At 39.3% G+C, this 20,812-nt stretch overlaps 1 protein-coding gene across 1 annotated transcript; it reads left to right on the plus strand.

Annotated features, from left to right (window-relative positions):
* The first annotated feature begins 635 nt into the window (after positions 1-635).
* Positions 636-2,645, plus strand: LOC128577478 (uncharacterized protein C17orf80-like). The gene has a single exon (XM_053579714.1). It carries the CDS (start codon positions 788-790, stop codon positions 2,534-2,536), a length of 1,749 nt encoding a protein of 582 aa, XP_053435689.1. The 5' UTR covers positions 636-787; the 3' UTR covers positions 2,537-2,645.
* The last annotated feature ends 18,167 nt before the right edge of the window (positions 2,646-20,812 follow it).

Raw genomic sequence — 20,812 nt, forward strand, 5'->3', positions numbered from 1 at the left:
ATATGGGATACTTCTTGGGTGAGGGACTCAACTATAACTTCAACTGTATCTACCTTACAAATGAAAACAATGTAACCTAATTTTATGTACCCTCATTTAACCCCCCCATATTAAATAAAATAATAGCAAAAAAAGAGACAAAGATTGTCAGAGTGGACAAACCCCAATTATATATTGTCTTCAAAAAATCCACTTTAAACATAAATACACAAATTAAAAGTAAAGGAATAGAAAACGATATATACCATGATAATGTTGATCAATACAAAATGGGAGAAGCTGTATTAACTTCAGACAGAGCAGACTTAGGAGCAAGGAAAATTATCAGGGATAAAGAGAAGTATTATATGATGATAAAGAGGTCAATTCTTCAAGAAGGCATAATAATCCCTAATGTGTATACCTCTAACAATAGAACATCAAAGTATATGAACACAACCTGATAGAATTATAAGAAGAAAAAGATTAATCCATTATTATTATTGGAGACTCCACCACCCCTCTATCAGAAATGGACAGATCCAATAGGAAGAAAATCAGTAAGGAAACAGTTGGACTCAACAGTACCATTATTATATATTATTCTAAATCCTTTGTTGTCATTTCAATGATGTTCATGAGGCCCGGGTTGTGGCGGGACTCTGGTGGGCTTGCTGCAGGGGCTTCCTGGTCCTCTGAGGCTGACATTGAAGTTCATTCTGTCAAACTCAGGAACGATGATTGGGAAGCATGGAGATCCAAGAAAAACAACTACAAAATTAATATCCTAGAAGAACTCGGGAAGAAAATGAGTGATACTCCACCCAGAATGGAATTGTGTCCTTATTGTAAGAAGCCGTTTAAACAATTAAAATCCCACTTGCAATACTGTAAGATGGCAGGACCAGCCACATCTGCTGATAGAAAGGCTTATGAGTCCAACCCAGGTACACTCCCACGTGCTAAAAAATTGAAAGGGCCAATCAAAGATTTAATGAAAGCTAAACGGCTGGAGTTAGAGACAGAAAGTGAGAAAAGAAATTCTAAATTGATAATGGACAAACCAGAACAGACAGTTCAGTCCTTTCCACTACCAGCTGCTGGTTTGGAAAGATCAGGTACTACAGAGGCAGAAAAAGACATCAAGAATCAAATTCAGCTCTCCTCCAAAATGTTAAAAAAGTCTGAAACAAAGACTACTTTCCAAGGAGAAACCAAGGGTCACTTTTATTCACCAGAGAATACCTCTCCTAAGAGAGAACTTGCCAGAGATTTGCCTAAATCAGTGGAAAGCAGATGTAATCCTTCAGAAACTGAAGCATCTTTACTGGTTGGCTCAATGGAACTTTCTTTGTCAAATCAAGAAAGAAAATATTCCTCAGCCATACCTAATAGTGTACAAACCACTTCTGATCTAAAATTGGACAAAATTAATCCCCAAAGACAGGAGCTTCTAGTAAAATTACTAGATGTGCCTATTGGTGACAATTACGTTTCTCCAAAGAATCTGAGTGATGAAGTTAAAAGAGTAAGAACATCGTTGTTGAACAACGAGAGAGATTCCAAAGGCAAGAATCACCTCTCAGGAACCTCTACTGATGTTAAAGACACTGAGACTCAGGAAAAGGACATAGAATCACTAATGTTAAGTCTTAAAATTAGCTCATTAGGTAACATCCGTGTCATGGAGAACCAAGAAAAAGGACTTAGCCTTGGAGTAGAGATGTGTGGGAGGAAAGGAAATGTAGAGAAAAGTGCCTCTGAGACAGAAATGGAGAAGTGGACTGCCATCAGCAGTGGCTCTGAGAATTTCAAAACTGACGATTCAGCCACAGAGAAGAAATCTGAAGGTGGAGGACATTTAAATTTGTACATTCCAAGGGAGACATCTTACAATGAATTTTTTTCTGTGTCACAGGCAAGTAGTCAAAAAAGTCTTGCCTCTCTGGCTACACAATTTATTCAAGAAGAAAAAGCAGAAGCCAGTGTTCATAATCAAGTCCCTGCTATAAAGGCCTTAATGGAGAATAAGGAGCAAGTTTCTCTGGAGCCCAAATCTGGCTGTCAGTTTCACGAATTGCACGTTGGATATCAACAACCTTTACATTCAGCCCTGCATCACACATCTAAGGGCCCCTTCCTCAATCATGTTGCGACTGCTGATAGAAAGATACCCAGTTCCATGGGGCTGGAGTGGTTTCCAGAGCTCTATCCTGGTTATCTTGGACTAGGGGTGTTGCCAGGGAAGCCTCAGTATTGGCATGAAGTGGCCCAGAAGCCACAGCTCACCAGTCCCCAGAGGGAAAGACTCTCACAAGTTCCTTTGTTGGAAAGAAGCTCGACTGATATAAGGAGTATGGAATTCCCGACCTGGCTTACAACCTCCAACTTCTCTCTAAGGAGGCTTTTGGAAGCTGTACACAAAGGCTGGCTGAGGTGCAACAACACCTTCAGGAAGAGCGGGGTCAGCAGCATCACGATGCTCTTCACGGGGTACTTCATCCTGTGCTGCAGCTGGAGTTTCAGGCATCTGAAGCTGCAACGCTGGCGGAAGTAGTGTTGGCCTGGATGTCACTTGGAAAACTGTAAGAGGCGTGCGGTGAAGACAACTGCAGCACATACCTAACAGTGTAAAGTTGTGTTAGGGAAAGGGAGTGAACAGAATGAAATTATTAGAATCTAAAACAAACAAAAAAAAAATCAATGATGTTCATAGTATCTTCACCTGAAGTAGCTCCCATCTCAATAAACCATTTACTTTGTTCATCCATAAGAAGCAAGTCCTCATACACTAAAGTTTTTTTTTTTTTGTAGAGACAGGGTCTCACTTTACTGCCCTCGTAGAGTGCCGTGGCGTCACACGGCTCACAGCAACGTCCAGCTCCTGGGCTTACGTGATTCTCTTGCCTCAGCCTCCCGAGCAGCTGGGACTACAGGTGCCCACCACAACGCCCGGCTATTTTTTGGTTGCAGTTTGGCCGGGGCTGGGTTTGAACCCACAACCCTCGGTATATGGGGCCGGCGCCCCACTCACTGAGCCACAGGCGCCGCCCCATACACTAAAGTTTTATCATGAGATTGTAGTAATTTAGTCTTCAGGCTCTGCTTGTAATTCTATTTCTCTTGCTATTCCCACCACATCTATAGTTACTTCTTTACTGAAATCTTGAACCCCTCAAAGTCATCTGTGAGGGTTAGAATCAATTTCTTCCAAACTCCTGTAAATGTTGATATTTTGACCTTCTCCCATGAATTATGAATGCTCTTAATGGCATCTAGAATGGTGAATCCTTTCTGGAAGGTTTTCAATTTACTTTTTCCACTATTTTACAGATAGTGACAGAAAAGAATATCCTTACAAAATGTATTTCTTAAATAATAAGACTTAAAAGTCAAAAGTCAAAATTACTCCTTGATCCATGGGCTAAAGAATAGATGTTAGGTTAGCAGGGATGAAAACAACATTGATCTCTTTGTACATCTCCATCAGAGCTTTTGAGTAACCAGGTGCATTGTCAAGGAGTGGTAATAATTTGAAAGGAATCTTTTCTTCTGAGCAGTAGAACTCAACAGTGAGTTAAAATATTCAGTAAATAATGCTGTAAACATATACTGTACCCAGGCTTTGTTTTTCTACTTATAGAGAACAAGCCAAGTAGATTTAACATCATTCTTAAGGGTTCTAAGATTTTCAGAATGGTAAATGAACATTGGCTTTAACTTGCAATCACCAGAGGCATAAACCGCTAACAAGGAGAGTTGGCCTATCCTATGAAGCTCTGAGGCCAGGCACTAATTTCTCCTCTGTAGCTATGAAAGTACTAGGTGATGTATTATTTCAATAGAAAGCTGTTTCATCTACACTCAAAATCTATTGTTAAATGTACTCACCTTTATCACTGATGTTAACTAGACCTTTGGATATCTTGCTGCAGTTTCTAAATCAACACTTGCTGCTTCATCTTACAATTTTATGTGGTGGAGATGATTGACTTCTTTTAATCTTATGAACCAACCTCTGCTAACTTCAAATTTTTTGTGCAGATTCCTTACCTATCTTGGCCTTCATAGAATTGAAGAGAGTTAGGGCATTACTCTGTATTAGGGTTTGGTTTAAGGGATTTGATCTATTCAGACCACTAAAACTTTCCTTATAGCAACAAGAAGACTGTCTCACTTTCTTATCATTCATGCATTCACTAGAGTAGCAATTTTAATTTAATTTAAGAACTTTTCCTTTGCATTCACAACTTTGCTGTCACATGAGCCCTACCCTTCAGCCTATTTTGGCTTTTGATATGCCTTCCTCACTAAGCTTAATCGTTTCCAGTTTTGATTTAAAGTCAGAGATGTATGACTCTTTCTTTCACTTGAAAGGCCATTGTAGGCTATCAATTGGCCAAATTTCAATATTGTGATACAGGAAATAGGAAGATCTGTGGACAGAGAGAGGGAGAGGGAGAGGGGGAGAAACAGAGCAAGCAGTCAGGGGAATAATCAAAACACACACACCATTTATTAATTAAATTTTCCAACTTGCATAGGCACAGTTCATGGAACCCCAAAACAAATGCAATAGTAACCTCAATGATCATTTCTTACAGATCACGATAACAGGTATAACAATAATGAAAGTTTGAAATATCATGAGAATTGACAAAATTTGACAGAGACATTAGCACATTTGAGAAAAATGGTTACTCAAGGCAGCATTGCCACAAACCTTCATTTTTTAAAAAAATTCAGTATTTGCAAAGAACAATATAATTAGGTATGCCTGTGCCAGAAATAAAAGAGGAAGCATCACCAGAGGTTCCATGGACATTAAAGGATAACAAAAAAATACTATGAACAACTCTATGCCCACAAATTTCATAATCTAGGTGAAATGAGCCAATTCCTTGCCAAAACTCATACAAGTAGAAATAGACAATCTAAATATGGCTTTATTTATTAAATGAATTAAATCAATAATTAATACCTTTCCAAAAGAGAAAGCACCAACTCCAGATATGATTACTGATGAAGTCTACCAATAATTTAAGGATAAAGATATGCCAATTCTCTACAACATCTTCCAGAAGATAGAAGCTAAGGAAATACTCCTTTTTAAAATTATTTTTATTTTTCATTTAAGATTAATATGAGAGTGTAAATGATTAAGTTACATTGTTTGCATTTGTTAGGTAGAGTCCTCATGGTAGTTAAACCTTTCACCAAGAGGTGTACCAAATACCCTCATATTATGCCCTTTAGGTGAGAGCTTACCAATCACCCTCCCTCCTTCCTTCTCCCCTTCCCTCCATTTGCTCTTCCTCACTTGATTTTAATTGTTTTTCTCTCATGTGAGTGTGTAGTTGTTCATCAACTGGATTCATATTAGTATTGAGTACAATGGATACTTGCTTTTACATTCTTGTTATTCTTTACTAAAGAGAATATTCTTCAACTTCATCTAGGTTAATATAAAAGATGTAAAGCTCCATCATTTTTATGGTTTATTAGTATTCAAAGAAACACTTTCTAACTCATTGTTTGAGACCAGCGTTACCCTAATATCAAAACCTGACAAAGACATTATAAGAATCTACAGATGAATATCTCTCATGAACATAAATGCCAAATCCTCAATAAAATATTACCAAATAAAATCCAACAGTGTTTACAAAAACTATCAACTATGTCCAAGTAAGATTTATCCTAGGTCTGCAAGATTAGTTCACCATGTAAAAATCAATAATGTAATCCATTATATTAACTAGCTAAAGAAAAAAAAGCAAACTAATATGTTCCTTTTGGAAAGATGTTTGGAGAACACTTAGAGATCTAAAAATAGACCTGCCATTCAATCCTATAATTCCTCTACTAAGTATATAGAAAAAGAAGGAATATTACCCAAAACATTCTATGAAGCAAACATCACCTTGATCCCCAAACCAGGGATGTGTTTTTGAATTGTTTGTTAGGATCTTATTGAGTATTTTAGCATCAATATTCATTAGTGATATTGATCTATAATTTTCTTTTCTTGTTGGGTCTTTCCCTGGTTTTGGGATCAAGGTGATGTTTGCTTCGTAGAATGTGTTGGGTAATATTCCTTCTTTTTCTGTTTTGGAAGAGGTTTAGTAGTATAGGTACTAGTTCTTCTTTAAAGGTTTGGTAGAATTCTGATGAAAAGCATCTGGTCCTGGGATTTTCTTTTTAGGGAGATTTTGTATAGTTGATGCTATTTTAGAACTTGATATAGGCCTGTTCAACATTTCCACTTCGTTCTGGCTAAGTCTTGGTAGGTGGCATACTTCCAGGTATTGGTCGATTTCTTTCAGATTTTCATATTTCTGAGAGTAGAGTTTCTTGTAGTACTCATTAAGGAGTTTTTGAATTTCTGAGGGGTCTGTTGTTATTTCATCTTTACCATTTCTGATTGATGAAATTAGAGATTTTACTCTTTTTTCCTGGTTAGGTTGGCCAAAGGTTTATCCATTTTATTGATATTTTCCAAAAACCAACTTTTGGATTTATTGATCTGTTGTATAATTCTTTTGTTTTCAATTTTGTTTAGTTCTGCTCTGATTTTGGTTATTTCTTTTCTTCTGCTGGGTTTGGGGTTGGAGTGTTCTTCCTTCTCCAGTTTCTTGAGATGTCCCATTAAGTTATTGACTTCCTCTCTTTCCATTTTCTTGAGGAAGGCTTGCAGTGCTATAAATTTCCCTCTTAGGACTGCCTTTGTAGTATCCCAGAGGTTCTGGTAATTCATGTTTTGATTGTTTTGTTCCAAAAAATTGATGATTTCCTTCTTAATCTCGTCAATAACACATCTGTCTTTCAGCATAAGGTTGTTTAGCTTCCGTGTTTTTGTATAGGTATACAGGTTCCTGTTGTTATTGAGTTCAACTATTATTCCATGATGGTCTGAGAAGATGCAAGGAATAACTTTTATTTTTTTTTTAATTTGCTGAGGTTAGATTTGTGGCCTAGGATGTGGTCAATTTTGGAGTATGTTCCGTGGGCTGATGAGAAGAATGTGTATTCAGTTTTGTTGCCATGAAATGTTCTGTAGATGTCTGTTAAGTCCAGATGTTGAATGGTTGAGTTTAAATCTAAGATTTCTTTGCTTAGCTTCTTTTTGGAGGATCTATCCAGCACTGCTAAAGGGGTGTTAAAATCTCCAACTACTATGGAAGTGGAGGAAATCGAGTTGCTCATTGTCTGTTAGAGTTTCTCTTATAAATTGAGGTGTGCTCTGGTTGGGTGCATAAATATTAATAATAGAGATCTCATCATATTGAGTATTACCTTTAACAAATATGAAGTGTCCATTCTTATCCTTAATTATTTTGGTTGGTATAAAGCCTATTGCGTCTACGAACAAGATTGCAACACCTGCTTTTTTCTGCTTTCCATTTGCCTGGAATATAGATGACTATCCCTTCACCTTGAGTCTATATTTCTCTTTTAATGTAAGATGTGATTCTTGTATGCAGCAGATATCTGGCTTGAGTTTCTGTATCCAGTCAGCCAACCTGTGCCACTTTAGAGTACAGTTTAAACCATTCACATTAATTGAGAATATTGATAAGCCTTTCGAGAGTCCAGTGGACATTTTTAATCCTTTTGGGACTGTGGAAGTTGGAATTTGATCAAAAGTTTCTGGGTGAGTTTACTTTTGTGGTGGAGGATTACGCTGGGCTTTATGGAGGATATGTCTGAGAATATCCTGGAGAGCTGTTTTAGTTATGGCAAATTTCTTCAACATGTGAATGTCATTGAAGTATTTAATTTCTCCGTCATAAATGAAACTCAGTTTAGCTGGGTATAGGATCCTGTGTTGAAAGTTATTTTGTTTTAGGAGATTAAAAGTTGATTACCATCCTCTTCTAGCTTGAAGGGTTTCAGCAGAGACATATGCAGTTATTCTAATATTCTTCCCCTTGTAGGTAATGTTTTTTTTTCCTCTGGCAGCTTTCAGAATTTTCTCCTTCATATTAACTTTAGTGAAGTTGATTATGATGTGTCTGGGGGATGTCTTATTTGAGTTGAGTCATGCTGGAGTTCTGAAACTGTCTGCTATTTGAATTTCAGAATCTCTTGGCATGTCTGGAAAGTTCTCCTTCATAATCTCATGGAGAAGAGACTCTGTGCCTTGTGAAGCCACTTCATTGCTTTCGGGGATCCCTATAAGACCAATATTGGTTTTCTTCAAATTATCCTAGAGCTCTCTAAGAGAGTGATCTGTTTTTGCCCTCCATTTCTCTTCCTCTTTGAGAGTTTGGGAGCGTTCAAAAAGTTTGTCTCCAATGTCAGAAATCCTTTCTTCTGCTTGCTCCATTCTGTTACTGAGGGATTCTACTGTGTTTCTCAGATCTTTGAGGGATGCAATTTCTTGTCTCAATGTGTCAAAATCATTGGTCATGTGGTCTTTGAATTTGTTGTATTCTTGAGATATCTTTTGGGTTACTGCTTGGAGTTCTAATTCAATCTTATTTGCTATCCAGATTCTGAATTCAATTTCTGACATCTCAGCTATTTGTTTGTGCATGGGATCTTGTGCTGTGTCTGCGTCATTGATCCTTGGGAGAGTTGATCTATTCTGATTCTTCATATTGCCAGAGTTTTTCTGTTGATTTTGCCTCATGATTGTTTTTCACCATTGCCTCTGGCCATCCTCAAAGTTGGGGAGGTGTCTCTCCAAGATTAGGTCCCAGCAGGATCACTCTATTGTTGCTTGCTGTTTGTAGGGAGTGACCCTGTGTAGTTCCTCTGGGGCTGCTCCAGTTGTGAGTTCTGGTTGTGGAAGAAGCTCTGTCATGTGACACACCCGGATCGAGCAACAGGGTGGGCGTTGGTCCATACAGTTCTGGGAGTGCCTGGCACCCAGTGACTTTGGCACAGAGAGCCAAGGCTCCAGCAGTCTCTGGCCAGGAGAAGGGCTCTGCGCAGAGGCAGGGAGGGCTCCAGAGGACATGCGGCTACCAGTATCCCTGGACAGATGAGCTGGCCAGTGTGAGGCTGGGAGGAAACAGGAGGGAAGATGCTGGGTTGCATGGCTCCCACAGTTCCTGGTCAGGGCATGCAGAGGCCTGGTTTGTGCGGGGTCATGGCACAGATTTTATCGCGGTCCGGGAAGTGCCAAGCCTGGGAATTTGAGGTTGCTATGAGCTGTGACACCACAGCACTCTACCCAGGGCAACAGCCTGAGCTTCCAGTGTGCCAAAACTGTCTCACTCTGCCCCTAAGGGTTAAGGCTGTAAGGCAGCTCAGTCCCCACCTTTAGGCTGCTCAGTCACTAGGTTATTAGGTCCTGCCTGATCCATGCTCTGGGACCCTGAGGGCGGAGTTAGCCAGGGCAGTTCTCTGACATAATGGCTCCCTTCAGCCCAGCTCAGTGGGTTGGCCTGGGGCCCCAGACAATGACCAAAGTTCTCTGCACTCCTGCTCAAGCTCTCCCCAAGGCAGTTCAACTGAGTGCCAAGTCCAAAACACCAAAACAGTTCACAGGTAAGGCCCTTCCAGTTTGCAGTCTCACTGCTGCTGTACTTACGGTTGCCGGCGTGATTAGGTCGATTGAACACACACAACCACTTTCCAGTTTCCCACTATTTTTGTCCTCCTCTAGGGTCCAGAAGTCCCTTGCTGACTCCCTGTATCCTCAAAGGGATGGTTATAGGCAGATCCTACCAGCCAGAGATGTCTGGAGTCTTATCTCCCCAGACTCACCGTGCTCAGTTGCAAAGAAGCTGTTACTCGGCTGCCATCTTTAATCTCTCTCGGCAATTTCCTTCTTAATCTCATCTCTGACCCAGCTATCATTCAGCATAAGGTTATTTAACTTCCATGTTTTTGTATGAGTATGTAGATTCCTGTTGTTACTGAGTTCAACTTTTATTCCATGGTGGTCCGAGAAGATGCAAGGAATAATTTCTATTTCTTTAAATTTACTGAGGTTAGACTTGTGACCTAAGATGTGATCAATTTTGGAGCATGTTCCGCAGGCTGATGAAAAGAATGTGTATTCAGTTTTGTTAGAATGAAATGTTCTGTAGATGTCCCTTAAATCCAAATGTTGGATGGTTAGGTTTAAATCTAAAATTTCTTTGCTCATCTTCTTATTGGAGGATCTATCCAACACTGCCAAAGAAGTGTTAAAATCTCCGTCTGTTATGGAGCTCTAGGAAATCAAGTTGCTCATGTCTCTTAGAGTTTCTCTTATAAATTGAGGCGCTTTCTAGTTGGGTGCATAAATATTAATAATTAGGGAAGAAAAGGCGATCAAGTGTATCCACATAGGGTCAGAAGAGATCAAACTTTCACTCTTCGCAGATGATATGATCGTATATCTGGAAAACACTAGGGATTCTACTACAAAACTTTTAGAAGTGATCAAGGAATATAGCAATGTCTCAGGCTTCAAAATCAACACCCATAAATCTGTAGCCTTTATATATACCAACAATAACCAAGCTGAAAAAACAGTCACAGACTCTATTCCTTTCACAGTAGTGCCAAAGAAGATGAAATATTTGGGAGTATACCTAACAAAGGACGTGAAAGATCTCTACAAAGAGAACTATTAAAGTTTAAGAAAAGAAATAGCTAAAGATGTTAACAGATGTAAAAACATACCATGCTCATGGCTGGGAAGAATCAACATTCTTAAAATGTCCATACTACCCAAAGCAATATATAATTTTAATGCAATTCCTATTAAAGCTCCATTGTCATATTTTAAAGATCTGGAAAAAAATAATACTTCATTTTATATAGAATCTGAAAAACCTCAAATAGCCAAAACATAACTCAGCAATAAAAACAAAGCAGGATGAATCACTCTACCAGACCTGAGACTGTACTATAAATCGATAGAGATCAAAACAGCATGGTACTGGCACAAAAGCAGAGAAGTAGATGTCTGGAACAGAATAGAGAACCAAGAGATGGATCCAGCTACTTACCGTTATTTGATCTTTGACAAGCCAATTAAAAACATTCAGTGGGGAAAAGATTCCCTATTTAGCAAATGGTGCTGGGTAAACTGGCTGGCAAACTGTAGAAGATTGAAACTGGACGCACACCTTTCACCATTAACTAAGATAGACTCTCACTGGATAAAAGATTTAAACTTAAGACATGTAACTATGAAAATACTTGAACAAAGTGCAGGGAAAACTCTTGAAGGAATTGGCCTGGGTGAATATTTTATGAGAGGACTCCCCAGGCAATTGGAGCAGTATCAAAAATACACTACTGGGACCTGATGAAACTAAAAAGCTTCCGCACAGCCAAGAACATAGTAAGTAAGGCAAGCAGACAGCCCTCAGAATGGGAGAAAGTATTTGCAGGTTATACCTCCAATAAAGGTCTAATAACCAGAATCTACAGAGAACTCAAACGTATTAGCAAGAAAAGAACACATGACCCCATCTCAGTGTTTCTCAGAGTTGAAGAGAAACTTCTCTAAAGAAGACAGACGCACAATCTACAAACACATGAAAAAAAGCTTTTCATCCTTAATCATCAGATAAATGCAAATCAAAACTACTTTGAGATATCACCTAACCCCACTAAGAGTAGCACACGTAACAAAATCCCAAAAGCAGAGATACTGGCGTGGATGTGGAGAAAAGGGCACACTTCTACACTGCTGGTGGGAATGCACACTAATCCGTTCCTTCTGGAAGGATGTTTGGAGAATACTTAGAGACCTAAAAATAGACCTGCCATTTGATCCTGTAATTCCTTTACTAGGTTTATACCCTGAAGACCAAAAGTTACAATATAACAAAGACATCTGTACCAGAATGTTTATTGGAGCCCAATTCATAATTGCTAAGTCATAGAAGAAGCCCAAGTGTCTATCGACCAACGAATGGACTAGCAAATTGCCGTACATGTATACCATGGAATATTATGCAGCCTTAAAGAAAGATGGAGACTTTACCTCTTACATGTTTACATGGATAGAGCTTGAACATATTCTTCTTAGCAAAGTATCTCAGGAATGGAAGAAAAATTATCCAATGTACTCAGCTCTAATATAAATCTAAATTATAGTTTTCACATAAAGGCTATAACTGAACTATAGCACAATACTATGGGGAAAGGGCCAAGGAAGGGGAAGGGAGGGGGGAGGTTTTAGTGGCGGGAGGGTAATGGGTGGGGCCACATCCACGGTGCATCTTAGAATTGGTACAGGCAAAACTTACTAAATGCAGACTACAAATGCCTATATACAGTAACTAAGAGAATGCCATGAAGGCTACGTTGAACAGCTTGATGAGAATATTTCTGATTGTATATGAAACCCGCACATTGTACCCCTTGATTGCACTAATGTACACAGCTATGATTTAACAATAAAAATAAATAAATTAAAAAAGAAATAAAAATATACAGGAAACATTAAAGAAAAATTAAAATAAATCTCATCATATTGAGTATTACCCTTAACAAATATGAAGTGTCCATTCTTGTTCTTCTTTACTTTTTATTGGTTTAAAGCCTATTGTATCTGGAAATAGAATTGCAACAGCTGCTTTTTTTCTGATTTCCAGTTGCCTGAAATATAGACCTGACCATCCCTTCACCCTGAGTCTATATTTATCTTTTAAGGTAAGATGAGATTCTTGCATGCAGGAGATATCTGGCCTGAGTTTTTGTATCCAGTCAGCCAACCTGTGCCTCTTTAGAGAATAGTTTAAGCCATTCACATTAATGGAGAATATTGATAAGCCTGGTAGATCGTTGGTTATTGAATTTTTCGAAAGTCCAGTGGATATTTTTAATCCTTTCACCGCTGTGAAAGTTGGAGTTTGATCAAAAGTTTCTGAGTGAGTTTACGTTTGTGGTAGAGGATTGTACTGGTCATTATGGAAAATACGTCTGAGACTATCCTGGAGAGCTGGTTTAGTTATGACAAATTTCTTCAACATGTGAATGTCATTAAAGTATTTAATTTCTCCATCAAAAATGAAACTCAGTTTAGCTGGATAAAGAATCCTGGGTTAAAAATTATTTTGTTTTAGGAGATTAATAGCCTATGACCACCATCTTCAGGCTTAAAAGATTTCAGCAGAGAGATCTGCAGTTATTTTAAAAATTCTTCCCTTTGTATGTTATGGTTTTCTTACATCTGACTGCTTTCAGAATTTTCTCCTTCATATTAACTTTAGTGAAGTTAATTATGATGTGCCTGGGGGAAGTCTTATTAGGGTTGAATTGTGCTGGGTTTATGAAACTGTCTGCTATCTGAATTTCAGAATCTCTTGGCATGTCTGGAAAATTCTCTATTATAATTTCATAGAGAAGAGCCTCTGTTCCTTGTGATGCCACTTCATTGCTTTCAGGGGTTCCTATCAGGCGAATATTAGATTTCTTTGAATTATCCCAGAGCTCTCTGATAGAATGATCTGTTTTTGCTCTTCATTTCTCTTCCTCTTTGAGAGTTTGCGAGCATTCAAAAGCTTTGTCTTCAATGCCAGAAATCCTTTCTTCTGCTTGCTCCACTTTGTTACTGAGTGATTCTACTGTATTTTTCAGAACTTTGAGGGCTGCAAATTGTTGCTTCAACGTGTCAAAATCTTTGGTGATTTTGTCTTTAAATTTGTTGAAGTCTTGAGACAACTTTTGGATTGCTCCTCAAATTTCAAATCCAACTTCTTCTCCATTCTATTAATCTTGTTTGCAATCCAAATTCTGAATTCGATTTCTGACATCTCAGTCATCTGTTTGTGAATGGAATCTTCAGTTGCATCTGCCATATCTTTCCTGGGGGTGGGGTGTGTGTGATATACTCTGGTTATTTGTGTTACCTGAGTTTTTCTGCTCACTTTGCCCCATGATTATTTTATACCGTTTGACTAGATGAGCAGATAAAGAGAAGTTTGGTTGGAGGCTCCAGGAATAGTGATTAACCAGCCCTTTGCCCCCAAACTGGGACTGGTGTCTGTAGCTTTGCCAAGGACCTGTACAGTGCTATGGCCTGAGAAACTGGGGACCTGCTTGGTGTGATGGGGCTAAGTGGCTCTGTATTGTTTTCAGCTGGTCTCTGTCCGACCCTTGCGAATTAGTTACTTTGGGTTGAAGTCTCAGCTGTGGAGAAATACCAGCAATTAAGTCACCCCACCCCCCACGGGCAACAATTGGAAAAGGAAAATCAAACCTTCCCACAACCTCACACACAGGGTACCACTTGGATAGTCCTTGGGCAATTGGCCCATTTAAAGAGGTCCAAATCAATTGTCTTAGTCAGCACCTGTCTCAGGTGGGAGAGTTTAAAAGATCTCTGGCAACTGGATTAGAGGCATCTGCTGACAACTCAAATATGACTCACTCTGGTGCTCCGTGGGGTCAGGAGGACCCACCCGGTAAATAGATTAGTCTGGGAATTTTCTTGCCTCCTTCCCCTAACCCTAACCCTGATAACTGATAACCCTGCAGGGCTGTGACCCAGTTGCCTCCAAGGAGCAGATACTCCAGTGGTTTGCACCTGCCTAAATCACAGGGAGATCTATGTCTCCTCAGCCAGGCCTCTGCTCTCTGCCACTATCTGGCAGGGGGAGGTGAGACCTGACAACCTTGGGTGCTTAATGGAGGCTGGGGTTGTTCACTCAGTTCCAGCCCTGTCCCTGATTGATGTTACTGACAGAACAGAAAAACTTTGCAGAATTTTTTCTGTCCCAGCTATATTCCCCTGCAGAAGAGAGGCTGTTAGAGTTCACAGAACCTGCACCTCAGGCCCTGTCTTTGCCACTGCCCTGTCTCTGCTGGTGTTTATATTCCAGTGGCATGGTTAGCTGTCAGTTCCATCCTCTGCCTGCCCTCCTTTGTCTGGGATAATGATCTTCTGAGGGCCAGGTGTGTTCCAGGCTCAGTAAAGCAGTCCTCTGGGTCAGCCCCACCCTGTGAATTTGCCTGCTCTGCATGTGTGTATTCTAGTCCCCATGCTCTACCCAGGCTGGTACCACCTCAGGCAAACCCTTTACTCACAGGGCCTGCGTTTCCATCCCAGATCTGTTCCGCCAGTGGCTGCCAGCAGAGAAGATGCCCAGCCTCCTCTGGTTGCTCAGAGAGACAGGGGATGTGACTCCAGAATATCCAGGGGTGAACCCTATTGTTGCCACTGTGGCTGCTGCTCTGTGCCTCGGGGCACCACCACTCCTATATGGTTCCCTCTCAGCTGACTGTCCTCTCCTCACCCCCGTGCTGCAGAATCAGCACTGACCAGCAGCAGTCCATGCCCTGTCCACATCTCTCGAGAAAATACCCAAGAATCTGGACTGCTGGGGGACAGGCTTCCAGACCTCAGAGTGAGAGTGGAGGGGAGTGCTGGGAGTTCAGAATTGCAGGTAGAGAATATATACAGTTTTATACAGTTTTATGCCTGGCGGGATATCACCATGGCACCCTAGTAGGGGAAGTATGTCCAGTTTTTAGAGGGTCTCTCCCATGAGATATAATGAGAGGACTTTTGAACTCTCCTTGCTTATTTGTATGGAGTACTCTGAGCTGTTCTCATGGGGGAGGGGACTCCTGTCTGCTTGGCGATGGATTTGTACCTTTTTTTTTTATTGTTGGGGATTCATTGAGGGTACAATAAGCCAGTTACCGATTTTGTACCTTTTGTTTGTATCCTTAATGTCACAGCTTGCCTCAGCAGTGTTGATGTGCATTCTTCAATCTTCTCTATTGGTGCAGCTCTAATCTACCAGGTTACTTGCTAAATTTCTGTCCTGTAACTCTCTTTCTGGATGGGAGCCTCTGTGGAAGGCTGGTTTCAGTCAACTGTCTTGCCTCTGCCCCCTGTTTTTTTCTTTTTTGGTTAATTTGAGCTCTCTATAGATTCTAGTTATCAAGCCTTTGCATATCTGTAACATGCAAATATCTTTTCCCATTCTGAAGATTGTCTATTTGCTTTAACTGTTGTGTTCTTAGCTGTGCAAAAGCTTTTCAATTTAATTAAGTCCCATTTGTTTATTTTTGTTGTTTTGATTGCCACTGAAGTGTTCTTCATAAAATCTTTCTTCAGGGTGACATCCTCAAGAATTTTCCCAAACTTTCTTTTAGGATTTTTATCATTTCATGCCCGTGATTTAAATTTTTTATCCATCTTGAGTCAATTGTCATAAGTGCTGAAAAGTTGGGTCTAGTTTCAGTCTTTGACATGTCGTTATCCAATTCCCCCAGCACCATTTACTGAATAGGGATTCTTTTCCCCAGTGTATGGTTAGATGGCAAGATTAGATGGTAAGTAGAGACTGGTTTCATCTCTTAGTTTTCTATTCCATTCTTTATATCTATGTCTCTATTTTTGTGCCACTAGTATGTTGTTTTGATCACTGTGGACTTGTAATATAACCTAAAGTCTGGTTGATGCCTCTGGCTTTTTTCTTATTACTAAGAATTGCATTGGCTATACTTTTTTTTTTTCTTGTTCCATATGAAGTGAAGAACTATTTTTTTCCAGTTCTTCAAAGTATGTTGTTGGCATTTTAATAGGGATTGCATTGAATCTGCAGATTGCTTTGGGTAGAATAAATATTTATTAATTCTTTATAACTGGAATTCTTGGCAATATCTACCTCATGATCCCTTGGTTAGGGGGGTGTTTCTCTGTTCTGGTTTTTAATATTGCCAAAATTTTTCTGTTGGTTCCTCCTCATGTGTGTTTTGTTCTTATTCACTTACTACCTATGTTTTTTCCTTCTCAGTACCTCCTTCACTTTAAATTACCTTGTCTCACACTTAGTTGTTGAAGTGGCCTTTTGGTATAAGGTCAAAAGAAAGATAATGGTAAAAAGCACAAAGGAATAAAAAAAGAAAAAGATAAAGAGGAAGAAAAAAGAAAGAATGGTGGGTGGAAGGAATGAATTGAAGAAACAGAGAGAAAAAGGACAGTAAGAGATAAAGAGAGTGACAGGAGAAGTGGTGTTATTTAGCAGGGTGCTTTAACCACATCCACAGCTCTAGGGCTCTGGGGAACTTGGCTTGGCAGGTCCCTCAAATTCAGAAGCTGTTTATCAGCCTTGGCAAAAGCAAGATTCCACCTTTGCTAAATATAGAACAAAATCAGCTGTTTGTTGCACTGGGGACCCACTAATACCTTCTTCCAAGGGTCAAAGGTAAAAATACACTGTAGACCATGAGCTCATGCCCTTATTGAGCCAGACCAATGTCACAACCCCCAGCCAGATCAATGCCATGACCCCCAGCCCTCAGAGAAGAGAAAGAAATGGAAAAAATAAAAATAGATAAAGAAAATTAAAAACACTATTATATGTGATAAGAAGGGGGATAAAGGGGGATATCTTAGATGTTGTATAAGAAATTTGTGTAGGAAAGATTAGAAAAGTAGAAAAATCTATATCAAAAGAGAGGAAAAGGAGAGAAATATAAAAGAAAAAAGTAATAAAATGGGTTAAAAACCCATAATAAAAATGTAAGAGCCCTTTCATAAAAATTAAAAAATGAAAATACAACTAAATAAAAAAAAATAAACAAAAACAACAAGAAAAGAGAATAAAGGAAAAAGAAACTAAAGAAAAAATTTTAAAAAGAAGCAAAAAAATGTAAAACAATATGTGTGTGTGTCTCTCTGTGTGTTTATATTGCAATATATTTTATGGCACTGTGGTTTTAGGAGACAGAGAACACACGTTGTATTTACTATATATGATGGGGGTTGGAAGCTACTCTCTAGTTACCAAGGGGACTGGGTTCTTGTCTTCATGACCTCTTTGTCCTCAATACAAGCCTGTTAACTTTGTCAGACTTCAGTCCCTATGGGATGGGGTCCTTTGCTCTCACTAGACTTCCCAGGAAGCCCCTCAAAGAGTGCCCCCTGTAGCAAAGAGGCCCTCCTGTGGGGTGCGGGGGTGCTCATCTCACCTTAAGTTTAGCTGCTCATTCTCATCAGAACAGGAGTGCCAGAGCCAGCTGTGTGCTAGGATCCTGTGGACTGTTCTTCCCATATGGCATGGCCTCCTCACAATAGCAGCAACTTGTCAACAGCCAAGCTAATGAGAGAACATTTGGCATTCAACCCTGGCTGCCAGACACTGTTTGAGTTTACTTGCTGTTCCAGCAAGCAGCCCAGTCCAAAAATCCAAAAACTTCAGAATAGCCTTTTCCTGCCCCCAGTCCTCTGCTGGAGAGATGGCTAACTGGCTGGCCTCTGCCTTTACCAATCACCTGCCTTCTATGTCAGATTTCTTCAGCTCTATATCTGCTTGTTGGCGCCTGAAGTCTCCCACTACTTCACTGTGCCCCTGGAGTGATGTTACTGGGTAGATTTCCCTTGCCTGATGTGGCTGAAGTCCACTTTTCCCTGTCTCACTGTGAGTAGTTGATAAGGAGATGTCTCTAGTCCACTATCTTTCTCAAAAAAAAAAAAATCATCATTAGGGAATTTTAAATTAAAATAGCAGTAAGATACCACTCCACAATTAGAGTGGCCAAAAATCTGAAACAATGACGGTATTGAATACTGGCAAGGATGTGTAGCAACAGAAACTCGTATTTACTGCTGGTGGGAGGGAAAGATGGTACAGCCATTTTAGAACACAATTTAGGAGTTTTCTATAAAAATAAACATACTCTCATCATAGGATATAGCAATTATGCTGCTTGGCATTTGCCCTAATGAATTGAAAAAATACCCACACAGAAACCAGAACACCATGTTTATAGTAGCTTTATCCATAATTGCTTTTTTCACTGAGCATGATTCTTTGGAGATCCATCCATGTCATTGCATGTATCAGTAGTTCATTTCTTTTTATAGCTGAAATATATTCCATTGTATGGATCTATCAACTACTGTTGGATATTTGGGATCTTTTCAAATATTTATTGGAGATAAATGTTATAAGGTTGCTATGGACAGCCATGTACAGGTCTTTGTATTGACAAAGGTTCTTATTTTCCTTTCATACATACCTAGGAGGGACCAATAACTTTTCATCCTTGAACTATCTTTTTGAGGAAAATGAAGCAGCCTAAATGTTGATTAATACATCAAAACGAGAAGGGTTATGTTTAGTTCTGTGTTTTCCTGCTGCCTTACAAAGCACAAGAAAGCTCCTCCAATCACGAACAGATTAGCTTTTGGATGGCTACTTCTAAAGTCCTTCACCCCTCCAGTTCTAATTTGACATCATGCAAGCAATCTCTAATGCCATCTATTGAGGATGGACAGAGTTGATGGGGTTTTGTTCTCCCCAGAGATATTTTAGTCTATGAAAATTTATAAGCTCAAAGTTGACAAACAGAAACTTCTAATGCTTAATTTGATAATGAAATTGTCAATCTAATAAAAAGCTATCAGGAAGGTTATTTTCAACTGTCTTTCATAATGACCATTTTGTCTCACAAAATTTGCTGCACCCCCATATATGCCCTGTGTATTCTAACCTTTATGACTTAACTCAAGCTGTTCTCTCTTCCTAGATGTCCCTCCTCCTCCATATTCACATGTCCAAAGCCTACCCATTCTTTCACACTTACATTAAGTCTTACTCTTGAAAGCCTCTTAGAAGTTTCTATCTCCTTCCATTGCTGCCTTTGTTTCTTCTCCCTTCCTCCTTCATCTTTTCTTGAAGCCCCTTAAGCTTTCATTTTGTATTCTGAATGCTTTTATCATATATCCTATGCTAGCTTTAGGGATTATTGAGGACAGGGCCCATATTGAATAACTTTGGATGTTCCCAAAATGTCTAGATTAGGGACATGATTGGCACTCAGAATACATTTAGTCACAAAATGTCAATAGCATGTTGACCAAATGCCAGGCATGGGGCTAGGTGCTGGGCATGCAAAGATAAATGACAGACTCTGCTCTCAAAGTTCTATGATTTGGTTAAGTTAGAGGTATCCACAGGGGACCATAGGAACTTAGACAAAGTGTCTTTATTGGTCTTCAGGGGAAATAAGTTAGGAAATTAGGTGGTACTTGAAATGAGGCTTGAAGGTTTACTGTGTGAGGGGGTTAAGGAAGGATATTCCCAAAGAGGTAATGGTATGAACAAGGACAAAATCTTGTGTTAAAATACAGGGATTCAAAGCTTTCTATAAGCAGCCCAAGTAATCTTCAGCAAGCTCTTTTCTCATTCTTTACCAACAGCTTGGTGCACAACTGCTCTCACAAAGCCATTGCTTTCCAATTCCTTTAACACAAGGAAGGTTAATTCCTTCCTGTATCCCTTGATTGGGCTTTCCCTTTCTACTCAGAACACCTTATCCTTTTGATAAGCCCTCTATAGGATTTCCTGTCTTTTACCTTGTTGTTTCAAGCATTGTTCATCCAGGAAGTCTTCTCTGATTTAATCACAACCAACTCTCACCATCCCTTAACTTTGTTTCGATGTTAGAACTTTATGATATGAATACAGCAGATGAACTTAAGTCACTAGCCTAGCTTTGACCCTTTCAGCTTGAGTGTCATGAAGAAAATTCCTTAATATCTTAACTATGAACATAGTGGGGATATGCTGATATGCCACTTGGGAAATAGTGATGATGATCTAAAGAGGTCAAATATGTGGAGTACTTAGCCTGGCACAGAGTAAATCCTAAGTCAATTACACTTAAGATTGTTGTTGTTAATAATCATTGCTCTCAGATTATTTCAGGTGCATATGTTTCAACTCTTCTGCTTATCTTCATCTTCTTATAAGCTGAGACTCAATTTTTGGTTAGCATACCTTTACACTGTTTTTCACAAGTATATGCTCAATAAGTATTAATTAATTGCTTTCCTACTTGCCCCAATTGGCTAAATTCAACATTCTATTTCTCATGACTTATAATTTTCTTTCTTTTTTTTTTTTTTAGTGCTAGA

Source organism: Nycticebus coucang, chromosome X (genome assembly GCF_027406575.1).
Source record: "Nycticebus coucang isolate mNycCou1 chromosome X, mNycCou1.pri, whole genome shotgun sequence".
Classification (NCBI taxonomy): domain Eukaryota; kingdom Metazoa; phylum Chordata; class Mammalia; order Primates; family Lorisidae; genus Nycticebus; species Nycticebus coucang.